This window comes from Rattus norvegicus, chromosome 17 (genome assembly GCF_036323735.1).
Source record: "Rattus norvegicus strain BN/NHsdMcwi chromosome 17, GRCr8, whole genome shotgun sequence".
NCBI lineage: Eukaryota > Metazoa > Chordata > Mammalia > Rodentia > Muridae > Rattus > Rattus norvegicus.
Window position 1 is genome coordinate 56024637 of NC_086035.1, and position 14838 is coordinate 56039474.

The 14838-nt window shown below is 43.0% G+C and overlaps 2 protein-coding genes across 18 annotated transcripts in view; one reads left to right on the forward strand and one right to left on the reverse strand.

Annotated features, from left to right (window-relative positions):
• Nucleotides 1-6942, forward strand: part of Tbce (tubulin folding cofactor E) — a 47952-nt gene extending 41010 nt beyond the window's left edge. For 4 of the 9 annotated variants that reach the window (XM_006254015.5, XM_063276619.1, XM_017600614.3 and 1 more), the window contains 5 exons: nucleotides 98-238; nucleotides 1638-1791; nucleotides 3573-3641; nucleotides 4622-4681; nucleotides 6448-6942. In XM_006254015.5, the coding sequence (XP_006254077.1) occupies nucleotides 98-238; nucleotides 1638-1791; nucleotides 3573-3641; nucleotides 4622-4681; nucleotides 6448-6665 (642 nt within the window). In that variant the 3' untranslated portion in view covers nucleotides 6666-6942. Of the gene's footprint in view, nucleotides 1-97; nucleotides 239-1637; nucleotides 1805-3572; nucleotides 4581-4621; nucleotides 4682-6447 lie in introns of those variants that run through there. The other 5 variants (XM_063276620.1, NM_001012161.1, XM_063276621.1 and 2 more) reach the window with 3 other exon arrangements.
• B3galnt2 (beta-1,3-N-acetylgalactosaminyltransferase 2) overlaps nucleotides 5773-14838 on the reverse strand; it is a 42544-nt gene continuing 33478 nt past the window's right edge. For 3 of the 9 annotated variants that reach the window (XM_006254007.5, XM_006254008.4, XM_039095525.2), the window contains 6 exons: nucleotides 13978-14056; nucleotides 13283-13466; nucleotides 10812-10937; nucleotides 10157-10316; nucleotides 9648-9704; nucleotides 5785-7997 (listed from right to left, as the gene is read on the reverse strand). In XM_006254007.5, coding sequence (XP_006254069.1) covers nucleotides 7857-7997; nucleotides 9648-9704; nucleotides 10157-10316; nucleotides 10812-10937; nucleotides 13283-13466; nucleotides 13978-14056 — 747 coding nt within the window. In that variant the 3' untranslated portion in view covers nucleotides 5785-7856. Of the gene's footprint in view, nucleotides 9708-10156; nucleotides 10317-10811; nucleotides 10938-13282; nucleotides 13467-13977; nucleotides 14057-14838 lie in introns of all 9 variants that reach the window. The other 6 variants (XR_361036.5, XR_010058837.1, NM_001144851.2 and 3 more) reach the window with 6 other exon arrangements.

Genomic DNA, 14838 nt, shown 5'->3' on the forward strand with positions numbered 1-14838 from the left:
TATATGATGCTTCTTGTACCTTAGATGAGAGCTCGGCCATTTTGCTGGTAATATGAAATGTGGCCTGACACATTTCTTTCTTCCTTTGTTGCTTCAGTGGTCATTTATCAATGAGCTGGATAAATTACAGAGCCTGCAGGCCCTGTCCTGTGCTAGAAACCCTTTGACCAAAGGAGACAAAGCAGAGGAGATCATCATTGCCAAGATTGGTCAGCTGAAGACCCTGAACAGGTGTCAGGTAAACAGTCGCACCTTAACCTCTGTTTTCGTTCTGGAGAGGAAGTCTTATTGGTATCTCTGCTGGCCTCAACTTCTGGACTCAGCAGTCGTTCTGATTCAGCCACCAGAGTAGCTAAGACTACAGGAGTACTAGGTTAAAAAAAATTTTAAGACTAGAAAACAAATGACAAGGACCTTAAAAGTAGGTTACATTTGGATATTATAAAGTGGTGAACAGGTGCATTTTGGTTGATATTCTTTGCCAACTCCTTGGAAGAGCGAGGGTTATTCTTAGGTCAGCACCAGATCAGTCTTACTGTGCTGCCGAAACAACAATGGTCATATACGGAATGGTGGAGTGGTAGGCACTTTATCCTGTGTCCTTGAGAAGGAAGATCCAAGGTTCAGAGCATGTCTCATTTCTCCTTGTTCCCTCCAAGAGTGAGACTTCGATGCCTAGGTACACCCTGATGTTTCCTAGGGGAAGCCAGCTATTGTAGCTCACACCAAGAGAGGTGACCTTAGGCACGTAGTACAGATATTATCATGAAATTTTCAAAACGGGGGCTGGAAAAGAGTATTTGTTCTTGCAGTGAATCCTCATAGTGATCCTTAGTGTCTCTAACTCCAGTTCCAAGGGATCTAATGCCCTCTTCTGGCTTCCTCAGATACTACCAGGCATGTTGGTGCAATACATAAATGCACCAAAAATATGTAAAATCAAAATTACTCTTTTTAAAAAAGAAAATTATGAAACTTGAATTTAAAATTACATTACTTGTGTGTGGGGAGAGGGAGGGTCGTGCATGCTAGTGGGCATACAAAGATGAGAAGACAGCTTGGCAGTTCTTCTACCACACATGGAGACCTGAGGAGCTGAACAATGTTCTAGGCTTCAGGCAAGTGTTTTAACTGCCGAGTCACCTTGCTGGCCCTGGTTATTACTTCTTTAGAAGAATGTGCAAGCACTTGGGGATGTAATGGTTAGTAGGTCTTCAGGGTTATTTAATAGTCTTTTTAACTTAAAATGCATTTGAATTTTATTTTGAGATTGAGTCTCTAGCCCAGGCTGGCTTTGAATGCCTTACAGTTCTGCATCAGCTCTTGAAATGCTGGGTTTGCTGGTAGTGGTGGATGCCGCTATTCCCACCTTAGAATTCTTGAATAAACTTCTGAGTTCTCTGTGTTAGAAAAGGAAGGGTGTGGTTGGGGCTAAGGATTTTGCTTAGCATTGAGGGCAAGGCCCTGGGTTTCTTTGGTTCTCAGTTCTAAAACGGGGTTGGGGGCTGGGTTGGTGTAAAGTGTAATGACCACCCCTCACCATTTTATTGTCTCTGCATGGGCACCAAAGGACGGGGTAAAATCTGAGTAACTCACTAAAAGATGCTTTAAAAGACTTCTATTTTACATCAATGCAGATTCTTCCAGAGGAAAGGCGTGGTGCTGAGCTTGATTATCGAAAAGCCTTTGGAAAAGAATGGAGAAAGGCTGGTGGACACCCAGATCCAGACAGAAACAGGCCAAGTGCAGAGTTTCTCTCGGCCCATCCAAGATACCAGCTTCTCTGCTGCAGTACGTCCAGGTAGCCCGTGGGGACTCCAGCTGGAACAGGTCTGATGTGGTAGTGCAGGAAGGCTGTGCTTTGTCTTCTGCTTTGGGGGCTCTTTGCTCCCCTTTTGAAGGGGCTATGGGCTCTTTCTTGAGGCAGATACTAAATTGGCAGTATCAACATGTGTTCCCTAGAGACCCGCATTGGTGGGAGGAGGGGATTGGCCCCTTTAAAAATTGGCAGTACTCCAAGGTCATCTCAAGCACTGGAATTCTCTAAATCTCCCAGGGTTGCAAGTTCATAAATAAACTATTGTTCTTCCCAAGTCCCCATCCTAAGATCTTATCCTGTATTGTTTGTCATCCAGTGTTCACAGTGGTTAAATTAGCACTCTTGTTGGGCCCTGGGCTTTGAAGCAAAGGATTGGGCATCAGGCATCCACTTCGTTGTGACTTCATTTTTATCATTCCATGGCTCACATTTAGGCCATTTTTCTTTTCATGTATGTCCTAATACAAGCAGCTTACTGCATAAATGTTTCAGCTGGAACATTATGGCAGGAAGACAAACTACCTGTGGGAATTACTTTCAAATTAGTCCATTAGCTGGCCCAATTTCCTGGCCAATCTAGGTAAATTCTGAGTCGCTTGAGGATGAAGGGAAGGTTCAAAGCAGCCTGCAGGTGCTTCTTGCTGCCAAGTGTGTGCAGGGAGGAGACAGCAGTCGGCCGGGCACAGCGGGGAAGCACAGCAGCGCCTTCTCCTCCTCTGCAGTTTCTCTTCAGTCACCTCAGCCCACCTCAGCCCACACCAAATGGAGAGTCCAGACACCAGAAATGTCTTAACCGCACACCATCCTAAGCAGTGTGCTACAGTTGTCTCACCCAGCACAAGACTGTCTCGATGTAGTGTCCCATGCTGTGTGTGCTGTCTGCCCTGAGTCATTCAGTGATTCCGAGAGTCAGCAGGAAGAACCCCAAGGTGTCACAGTGCTGTGACACGGGCTTTACTTGAAAATACCCCATCACAGATGAAGACAGTGCCATGTTTCGGTTTGGTTTGGTTTTTTGGAACAGTTTTTCTCTGTAGCCCTGATCTCAAACTCAGAGATCCACTTGCCTCTGCCTCCTGAGTACTGGGCTTAAAGGCATGTGCCACCATTACCTGGCCAGGGCCATGATTCTTAAACTGCAAAGCAGCTGTGAAATGGACTTACTGACATTTAAACGTACAGAAAGATGTCCTGAAAGAGCAGGTTCGCTTCCGTGACAGCGACAGGAGTGCTTGTTCTCCTAGTGTCTGATGTACGATCATAGGTGTTAAAATGCAGAGCTTGGGTCTGTCTCCGTCTGTTCAGGTTCAGATGGCCACTGGCCGTCCACTGGCCTAGGACGTGTCCCACAGACAAGGGGAGCTTCTGCTGTGTGGCAGGTACAGGAGTGGTCTGCAGCTGCACTGTGTCTGGCTAAAGCTTGATTGGGTCCTATGAATTCTGTCCAGATCATATATATATGGTTTCTCTCGGAACCCTGAAGGAAAGTGCATTTTCAAAACTGAAAACAAGTACTAGTTGGAAGGTTTTGAAAGCATTGGGATAGTACTCAGAATAGAACAAACACATACAGCTACAAATAAGATAATATACGTAGGGAGGGACTGTTCATCTCTCCTGACCACCCAGCAGGCAGCCCTGCAGGAGAAGGCTAATCAATCAGTGATGCTGGGTTGGTCCTAGGAAGAGGCTCTGTTCACACTAACATTCTTCACTTACTGTGGCCTCTGGCTTTTTGTTTCTTCCTAAACAGAATATGGTGCACCTGAAGATGAGGAGCTCAAAACACAGCAGCCATTCATGCTAAAAAATCAGCTACTAAGTAAGAATTCTTTTAGATTTGCTCTGAGGTCTTGGGTAGGAAGCAAATGGTGATGCCTTGCTTGATAGGGATAAAGTGTGCTTCTCTTAGAAAAGTGGTCCTCAACCTTCCTAATGCTGCAACCTTTAATACACTTTCTCATGTTGTGGTGACCCCAACCATAGAGTTATTTTCATTGCTGCTTCATAATTGTAATTTTGCTTCTGTTGTCAGTCGTAATGTTAAATATCGTTGTTTTCCAATGGTCTTAGGGGACTCCTGTGAAAAGGTCATTCAAGCCCCAAGAGATCACATCCCAAAGGTTGAGAACCACTGTCAACTCCCAACTCACCCAGTCTGTGCTGAGCATTCTGGCAGCTTCTATACTGCAGATTCACTGAATGGCCTTCTAGACGTGGGAGGGAGCAGAACAGTAAAACATGCTGTGTGTGTCCTATATGTAGAACTGCGGCTAACCCAACAGGAAGGAGTATGGAAGGAAAGAAAAGTAATAGAATCCTGGGTCAGCTGTTCGGGACAAAAATCTTGTTATGTACCAGGCTGCTGTGTACTTAATATCCTCCTCCTCGAGCCTCCGCAATTCTGGGACCATGAAACCATGAAAGTATTTTTCTGGTTTTTGAGACAAGGTCTCACAGATGGCAAGTGTCAAGGCTGGCCTTGAATTTGTGGCAGTCCTACCACAGCCTTCCAAGATTGGATTACAGCCTGGAATTATCACTCAGCTTTATGGAAATATTAATAGAAAATTAATAAGACCCACTTATGAGGATTGAGTCAAGTTGTATCAAACTGCTGCATTATCTGGCAATGTCTTGGCCTGTACATTTTTATTTACTGGTGCTAAAGGCCTTCTGACTGAGGCCTTGTGTATACAACATATGTGCTATACTCAGAGGCAAAAGTCCCAGTTCTACATGCATGTGTGCTGTAAATCCCTGCTATGGTGGTTATCAATCTTTTCCTCTTTTTCCTTAAAGCACTGAAGATAAAATGCTCAAATCAACCTGAACAACAAATATTAGAAAAGCAGTTGCCAGGTAAGCGCACACCTGTCTCTGCTGTCCACGTACCTGTGGACACTGGACACTGGAGCACTGGTACAGCTAGCTGGAAAGTGAACTTTTAGTTCATGTAGACCTAGAACTTAGGGCGTCTTCATTAGGGCTTAGGCTAGAACATAACAGAGTTCCAGTTTCCTGTATGCCATCAGCATATCTGAAAAACAATTTTATTAAAATTTGCAAGGTCCCTGTCTGTTATGGTGGTGGGTTTTGTTTGTTTTGAGACAAATTGTCTTGAACTCAGATACCTGCCTGACTTCTGCTTCCCAAGTGCTGGGGTCACAGGTCACACCTGAGCCTGTGATCATGTGATCAGCCATAGGAATGAGGACTTGAGTACTTAGACCCTTAGAGGAATCACTACGCAGATTGATGCTCTGGGGCTTTTGTCTTAGTGCTTTTAAACAACTTGTGGAGAAAGACTGTTTTTCAGAATCCTTAAAAAAATATTTGTACTGCTGGAACTGAGTTAGTACTAGGAAAATAAATGCTTTTGTATCAACATAAATGACCTAGACTTGCATGACACAACTGTCCACAGCTAAAGACTGGTAGGTTAGGTTTAAAGCCAGAAGAAATGAATCCATTTCCCTATTTGCCTCATGATTTTAAGTCTGCGTCCATCAGACAAAACAAGTTTGCACATGGAAATCTAGCTGCATTCAGAAGAGAACTTTTCTGAGTAGCCATCCAGTTTAGGGCTGATTGCCCACAATTTCTCTATTTTTTTTAAAAATAGAAATCCAATATCTATTACTGTGGTATGACAAATTAACACTGTCTATTAACTGTTTTCTTGTTGCTCTGAAAACATTCTCAGGTAATGTAAGGAAGGTTTGTGCTGTTCATGTCATGAAGGGATGAAGTCCGCCATGGCAGGGCACAGTGTTGGGAGGATGGCATAGTCACAATAGGTCCACACCAGGGAAGCAGAGCCATGCTGGCATTCAACCCGCTTTCTCCAATCCTTCCCTCCTTGTCCAGTACGGGATCCAATCCACTCTAGACACAATAAATTTGGTCAGGCACATTCAGGGTACTATAGCTGTTGAAGTGGGTCAAAAACAAGAAAAGGCTAGTTTATTCTAAAATAGAGAAGATTTATTATCACAAGTCGCATAAAAACAAAGCATTTATAAAAACAATTTTATAGAAAAATAATTGAGTACATAGTGATATTTGTGGTACATCACACTATTGCTGTACTTTCAGCTAAAGCTTCAGAGAAACTACTATTCTTAATCAAAATATCCACTATTACCACAACCTGTCTTTGGGAAGAAGTTCCTACTATGTTCTTAACTGACCAGAGCAGTTTCTTTCCAACACCTAGTGGTCATATGTGTGCACATCCTGATGGTGACTGGATACTCAGGCTGGGAGGGACCAGCAACCACTCAAGTCCATGCTGTCTTCTAAAGGGAAAAGAAGGCTGAGAGGTGCCTCTCAAGGCCCCCACTCCAGCAGCCCCTTAGCAAAGTATCACAAAGGACTATATTTTGTATATTTTGTCCTCTTCAGTGAGATAATTATTTCTGGTTATTCAGATTGAGGAAGAAATAGTAAATGCTACTAAAAATGGTATGACACCCCACTGTCAAGCCCACTTAGATCAAACACTGGCTCCATTCTTTTGTTAAAAGAATCACCTGGTAGAATGACTTAAACCTTCCACCAATGGCTGCCTCACCTAAGCTGTTTCTACTTGTAGTCATCATTTAAAGGTTTCTTTTCTTTGATAGACTCCATGACAATTCAAAAGGTAAAGGGACTGCTGTCACGTCTTCTCAAGGTTCCTGTGTCAGAACTTCTGTTGTCCTACGAAAGTTCCAAGGTACGTTGTAAGCAAAGACACAAAGCTAAGCTTCGTTCTCCACAGTACTGTGAGCCTTTCATAACACGTTCTAAATGGAGGCAGCCTTTGCCTTCACAACTCACCTGCCATTGGAGGGTGACGTGAATAATAACATGCACCCTGTCCTTCTACTCCCCATTTGATTCTAATTTTAGATGCCGGGCAGAGAAATCGAACTAGAAAATGACCTGCAGCCATTACAGTTTTATTCTGTGGAGAATGGAGACTGCCTACTGGTGCGCTGGTAGCAGGCCAACCGTGAGAGTTAAGGCTGGAATGTGTACACCAGAAACAGAACCTCTGCCCTCACAAATGATGTTGTTTTGTTGGGAAAAGACCATTCGGTTGTTTATTAATAGAATAATAAAGGCTTTGATTACTATTGGTTTTCCTGCCCTTTTTGTTTTCATAGCTTACGGCATTCCACTATGTGAAGATGTAAATATGAAGTAGAAAGTCTAAATCTAGTAGAGTTAACATCTGCTGGGGGCTGCTTATCTTCTAAAAAATGATTTAAACAGTGATTGGTTGGTCATTCTGAGAAGTGTCCTTTAAGCTGAGAAAACACATCTTCAAACCTGCCACATACTTTCTCTTACATTATGCCTGAACTGAGCCTGTCTTCCACAGATCACCACCTCCTATTCAAGCTTCGGGACAGACATTAGCAAGGCAGAGTGCCTTCCTACGCTACTTCCTGTGACACTGAACCCTGAGCTGTTTACTTTTACTCATACTCACAAAAACAGTTTAGGGGGAGTAAATGTCTCAGTGCTAAGCTGAGCCACTCAGGATTTACATTAAACTATAAAAGAAAACATGATGTGTATGTAAATAGACATCTTTAAAGATAGCAAACTTCAGTTTACAACACTTCCTTTTCAGGGCCAGGTTGTCTGTATCAGAGACCCACACACTGGTATTTCTAGCAGCCCAGACTTTGGTACATGTGGCCCTGTGCCACAAAGCATCTTTGTAGTGTCTTTCTGGCCTAATTAAGTTATGCAGAGCTATTTTGTAATCCCACTTGAGATTCAAATGGAGTTATTTTCTCAATTTGGCCATTTAACCAAAAATGGTAACAATGAGTTACTAATTAGTATAAGTGATCAGAAATTAGCAATATTTTTATAAAATAATTTGGTATAAATAATCTTTCAATTTATAAATAAAAACTTATGCTGCAGTTATCAGTTGATCCATTAAGATCTGTGCAAAACACTAGTAATACCCTGCTAATTACAGCTCAGTACCAGCCACGGCTCTCTTCGGACTTACAACCCCTAGTCTTTGGGGTTATCGTGCTTTTGCTTCACACTGACAAGGATCCCCACACAGTTCCTTCAGTCCCCACAGTTTGCTCAGCTCTTCTGGTGAGTACTGAGGAGAAGACAGCATTCCTGTCTCACAGGTTTTCTCACACAGCCACAGGCTGTCCTGTTGAGAAACAAATATGAAATATGAGACGGAATCAGGAAGGAATATATATAGGACACCTAACTGTACTCTACCAAATCTGAACAACTCATGACATTTGGGGCTGGGGATGACTCCTGATTTTGGAAAAGTGCCATGGCCTTATAGTCCTAGGGATGTGAACACAGAAACTGCTATGTGAAGATTAAGAGTCACCAATGCCACACCACCTCATAAATATGCAGTCACTATATCATCAGTTAAATACAATAGATCCTCAGAGGACTCAGCACATGCAGTTCTATGAAAACAAGTACAGGGAGCACAAATGGATGCTTTCACATTCCCTTCTAGAGAGTATTAGTCCTAACGCAGTGGCAGCAGTGCTCGGATAGGATGTACCATGCCTTCTAAAACCACCTCATTTAAGTATCAAATGCTGTGAGAGTGAAGCTGAGTTCCTCCCATCACTGTGCTATGAGAAGAGCAGGCATGACTCAGATGCCTGACGCAAGTCCCAAGTACTAGACTGCTCATCAGATAACAGAACATGTGCATGAAGAATCAGAATAACAGAACATGTACATGAAGAATCAGATAACAGAACATGTGCATGAAAAATCAAAATAACAGAACATGTGCATGAAGAATCAGAATAACAGAACATGTGCATGAAGAAACACCCTGACTCTAGGAACACAAATCCTGCGTAAGATCGAAGAGTCTTTTTAAACCATGTTGTTTCGTGTCCATGATGGGCACGAGCTGCCGGAACCAGCCTGTGCCTCAAGGGTGCCTGGTGATCCCTATCTCTCAAAAGCACACCTAAATGACGGACTCACCAGTGGCAGCAAAGTGGGTACTCTGCCTTGGGTACAAGGAGAACAAAGCCTTCTGTCCAGGCGGCTCTTCAGCTCCAGAAGGCAGTGTGAATTATTAGGCATGACGGTGCCCATAGGGCAGAACAAAATATGTATGACTATTTAAGGGGGTGGGGTCACAATAAAGGATCGTCACACATCAACCAACTCCACAAACAGCCTATGGAAACTGCAGGTTTCACAAAGCTCTGATTTGCTGAGAAGACGGAGTGTGGCAGGACCCAAGCTTATTGCTGTCCCTCCTGAATGAGTAAGTGTGGACATGTGGCTCTGAATGGCAGACACTGCATGTCCTGTTTTCTGTACCTTCTACATCCAGAGTAGAAGGTGCAAGAATCCAGAAATCCATACAAAAAATGAGGGAAAAAACTTGTTCCTCCCAGCCCCAGGATTCCTACCTTCCATTCTGGTCTCTGCACACACATCCTGCCTCCACTCCCGCCACCACACCACTGGTCCTTATAAATAAAATTCTAGGTAAAGTCTGCTGTCAGACGAGTTGAGAGGTCTTCTCACTGTCATGTGCCAGAAACTCAAGTCAACAGATTCTAAATTGTAAAACTATAAGGATTTTTTATTAAATACAAAGATCTAATTATTCTTTGAGGGTAAAGAACTTTAATTATAGCATTTCTTTTTTGGTTTTAAACATAGACAAATATGACAAGTTAGTGTCTCAACTTAAAATCACAGCTGGGATGCCAAAGGCTTTTATTTCCTATGCCAAGGGTTGGATGATCACTTGCAAACCTCCAAGAGCCCTGAGGCCAGCATTCCCATCCCTGCTTACCTGGTGTCTTTTAGGTCCTATGGCTGCCATCCAAATGCCCATGCTGACATCTTCACCCTACTCATGGTCAAATGCAAACTTCTTAATGTTTTTGTAATGAAAGGTTCTATGGAGAGTTAACCAACCCAGATCTGTAAGTATGAACTAGAGATGGGAGGCAGGAAGTGCACAGCAAACCCTCTCCTCACATGTACATTCCTCACATCAACACATTGGGCACACTGGTTCCTGACTACATCCAAGCCAGGAGAAAGAAAGCTCTTCCTTAGCTTCTTTCTTATGAACAGAAGTGTAATTCCTCCATAGAATACATTTCCAAATGAAGATTAAAACCAGCAAAAACAGGCTCAAATAAATGTTTGAATGGTCGTCATGGCTAGAGTCTGAGAAGTATCAGGTAAATTCCCTGATCTTTAGAGAGTAGGTCCACAGAGAAAGGACAACCACGGTAAGCTTGCTCTGCTGCAGGGACATCTCAAGACACTGGATTGGATGAATGATCTTGTTACCTGATAGGTCTTTAACCTTCCGGAGTTGCCTGCCAGCCAGTCAACGATATCCTTGGAGATCACATACCCTGACCCACAGGCAAAGGCAGGGTAAGCGGGGCTTGGGTATTCCAGCTCCTGCCATTTTCCAGTTCTGTCCACTGCCCAATTCAACCTGAAACTGAGATGTTACAAAGGTGGCTTCTTAGTAATGGCTAGCCACATCCTTCTACCAGACTACTTTGATCACTACCAACGGGATGACCACGGCAAAATTCCTGCAGCCTAAGGAAAGGAATTATTTATCCACAGGTAGTTTATATAGGTTAGATAAGCTCTCAGTTCCTGAATGGAAGCTAAGAGAAACGACCCTGTGTTTCAGGACATTCTTAAATGAACCAAACCCACCAAATCACCAGTCCCGCAGTGTTCCGAAGTAGGAAATGCAATGGCTGAGGAAATGTGTCATACATGATTCTAAACAAAAACAAAAAAAGCAAAAAGGACACGACAGCTTCAGAAGACAAAGTGCTTCTAAAACAAAAACCATATCTTTAACTCCTGGTTAATAAACGTGAGATTTTTCAATAGAATAAAAAGATTCGCTCAGATTATAGTGATAGCATATTAATCCAGAAGAGTATAATCAAGTATTGACAGTCCATGTTTCACTTACTTTCCCCACCAAAAATTAGGCCCATCTAGATTCTTCTGAGCAATTCTATTAAACACAGCTTCTAAGTCTATGTAACAGTCATCATCTGTCTTGAGCAGCAAACTGAAGCTGGTGGATTCCACAGTCCTGTTGACAGAAAAAGAAATATGCCCATCACTGCAGCTCTGGAAGGACACACTACACACATACGGCTGTGCACCTTCAGTGTCTTACCCTATACACAGAACACTATCATTGTGGCCATCCACTATACTTGGTCCTCACTTGATCAACTGGGATAACACAAGAATGAGAACAAGGACTTTCCAGTCATTTTCCACATCAGTTGCCAGACCTACCTGTCACCTGTACCCTTCCCCACATGTAACTAGTTACAAAACCCAGGATCATGGGACAGGTATCAAGACCTGAAGCTCTCACTTAGAACACTGAACGAGGTAGGTTAAGAAATGGGCCAGGTGTGGTGGGAAGCAGATGCAGGTGGAGCTCTGAATTCTAGGCCAGTCAAGATATAGGGTAATGGTCTCAAAACTTCTTTTTTAAAAAAATGAATATATTATGGGCTAAAACGTGACTTATAAGATGGAAACATACTTGTCTTTGGAACCAATTTCCATCATTTAAATTATTATAAAGAATCAATCCTCTCTAAGAGCTTCCTTCATTTCTCTAGACACCAAAACTTCATGGCATCAAACAAGGTAAAACTAAGTTCCCTACCTGACTTTTGGTTCCTGCACAGCACATCTGTTTGTAAGTGCAGACTTCTAAGGGAACCAGCCAGATCTTACTGTATAGACCAAGCTGGCCTTGAACTTATAAAATGCACCTGCCTCTGCCTCTGGAGTGATGGGACTAATGGTGTGCACCATCAAACTTAGCCTTCTAAGTTATTTTTAACAGTATAACAGACACATAGTATTTGCCAATCAGAAATAAGCTTTTGTTATAAAAGATGTTTAGATCTCTGGTGGCTCTGCTAAGTAAATAAGGTTAAATAATTGAGCATTGATTTCCAATGTGGATGGTGCTGCTGGTAGCCACCTACTAGCAGAACACTAGTTCACTTTTCTGTTCCCAGGACTTCCTCCACAAAGCATAGTGAAAACAGACGATGGGTGGTAATGTGGGCTATGAGGAGGCAGATCTAAAAACAGCTCTGCTGAGGTTTGACAACACTAAAGAGGAACGGAGGCAGAATGTAAGGACCAAGAGGGGGAAAACTGAAGGAAGTCCCCGCTCAGAAGTTCAATCTCACACCTGGGAAGGACCTCTGTTAAGAAATTCTAGTGCCGGGTTGGGGATTTAGCTCAGTGGTAGAGCGCTTGCCTAGGAAGCGCAAGGCCCTGGGTTCGGTCCCCAGCTCCAAAAAAAAGAACCAAAAAAAAAAAGAAAGAAATTCTAGTGCCCCCTTCCCACCCCAGTCTTAAGTCCCAGTCACGAACAGGCCAGCAGTCAGTCACTCCAGTGACTTCAGCCATCTGAGAGAACAAGCTGATCCTCAGAAAGTCAACACTGACACAAGCAACGACCAACTACAACTGTTAAAATGCTAATGTTACTGTCACAGACACAGAATACAGCCAAGATGTGAGAATCACTGGAGGCTCCAGGAAGTGAGAGCAACTATAAGAGTTTGTAAACCAGACACATAGGGTTTTTATTTGTTGTCTTTCAGAGCCTTGCCATGTGAAAACTGGCCTTCATGTTCTAGGAGACTTCTGTCTCGGCCTCTGTGCACCTGGACAAAACTCATGTCCACTCACTTCATCTATCCAAATGCAAGGAGCCTGGAGGCTGATGGAGTAGACACTAGAAATGGAAGGTGGATATTTAATTGAGAAGAATTCAAATTAGTAACTCAGTGTGAACAAAATTAGGGAATTTGGGTAGATAGGTAGGAATAAAGCTGAAAAGGGACCATTTCCAGATTCAATGGCTTCATCCAGTGCTTGGCTGAGACACCTGAAGTACGTAGGAATGAATTCAGGGGAATTTTTGATTGTTGGTTTTGACCCCTTAATACCATTCAGACTGTGGCTCTGTTATCTAAATAAGAAAGCAACAGCATGTTCAAAGATGTCTTCAAAAGGACCCAGGTGCTAGAGAGCTGGCTCAGCAGTGAGAACTGTCCTGGTACTCACGTGGGGCAGCTTACAACTGTACATAACCCTAGTTCCTGAGGACCTGAGCCTTCTTCTGGCCTAAGGCACTCATGCTCACATAGCAAAGAGACACATACACATGAATAATTAAAACATATATAAATAAAAATATAAAAACAAATGTTATTATGTAAAATAGAATATATAATATCTTATAAAATATTTAAAAACCCTTGATATTAAAAAAATTTTTTTTAAAGATCCAGAATGTAACAGGTCAAATCCCAGGTGATGAGTCTTTTATATTTTGAAATCTCAGTCGTATGATGATGTTTTATAAACCTACCCAACATTTATACAACCTACCATCTGTAGAAGTTCAATAATTTTGCAGGAACGTTCCGGTAAGTATCCACAACATCCACGAAGACAATGTCATCATAGATACTGCTTTCCTTCTGCAGTAAGGCATCTTCCACTTGCAGATCCCGTATGTGATCTACAAGTCTCTGGGGCCGAGAGTAAAGGCTTCGTAATAGTGCATCGCCTTCTGAAAAGGAAATGCTGACTGTTGAAGGACACTGCCGCACACTGGGGACCCAGAACTTGAAAATGCTACCGCATTCCTTCCCCGAGACAGCCAGCGGAGCACACGTTCATTAGGAGGTACAGGTGGGGCAGTTACAGCTCAGTGACGCCTGCCCGGGATGTGACATTAGGCATCCTCTTACATGGGCACTTCTCTGCAGTGCAGTCTCTCATGTTGGTGAACAACAGAACTAGAGTCAATAGAGAGTCCAACTCTGCCCTACCTGCCTAACAGAACGCATCAGTCTAAAAAGGAAGCTTTTGGGGCTGTGTTCTGGAGACATGGTGTTGCCACACAGCTCAGCATGTCTTTGAAGGCATAATCTTCCTACAGCCTCATAAGTATCAGCATTCCAGGCCCATGTTTTTGTACCTAGCACAGTAAGGAACTTGTGACATGCAGGATGACCTTTCACAGTTAAACTGCATTGAGGGTAACTACACTGGGTTTGCTTTTACACTGGCCGACTTACCCTGAACAGTGTAGATAAAGCCACCTGCAACTCCCTCCACACCTTCCATGAATTCATGAGGCAAGGCCCCTTCCCCAGCCTGAAAGGAAGGAAAGTAGAACAGGGTTCAGATTTCCTGACTAACAGAGAATGTGCAACAAATGCAGAGCTGAACCAGAAGATGCCCCAAGGTTCCTGCCCTACAGCGGATACTGGTGCTGTGGACTTCTTTTTATTCTTTTACTTTATATCTTTAGTTTTACTTTATGTACATAGATACTTTGTATGCATATATGTTCACCACCTGCATGCAGTGCAGTGCCAGAGGAGGTCAGAAGAGGGTCAACTGTGCCAGAGGAGGTCAGAAGAGGGTCAACTATCATTAACTACAGTTTCAGCACCAAGCCTGCCTGCCTGCCTGCCTGCCACCAGGCTTCATACCACAGTGGTCCTGAACTCTAACCACTTGGAACTGTGAGCCCCACATTAAACACTTGTATTTATAAGATGCTTTGGTCTTGTCTTACCTTGAAATAGAGAAACAGAAGCAGCCAGTGCTCTGGACCACAAAGTCACTCTTTCAGCCCTTCTGCCATGGATTTAAAGCACCAGGACGACTCTGGCCTGGTGCTCAAAATTCCAACTTAAATAAATGTTCTTATATTTAACAGTACAAAACCAACTTAATTTATATCTAACCCTACCACTTTAAAAACATTAAAAAAGTATTTTTCATGAAAATTTTCATGGATTTGATAAGATCTTAGTGCACTTGAGAATTCAGTGGCCATGCAGAGAAAAGCTTCTTTAAATCATCTGTCCCCAACACGTCAGATGGGGACTAACTTCCTACTGCTGCTCAAGACCTAGGACTTAACTGTT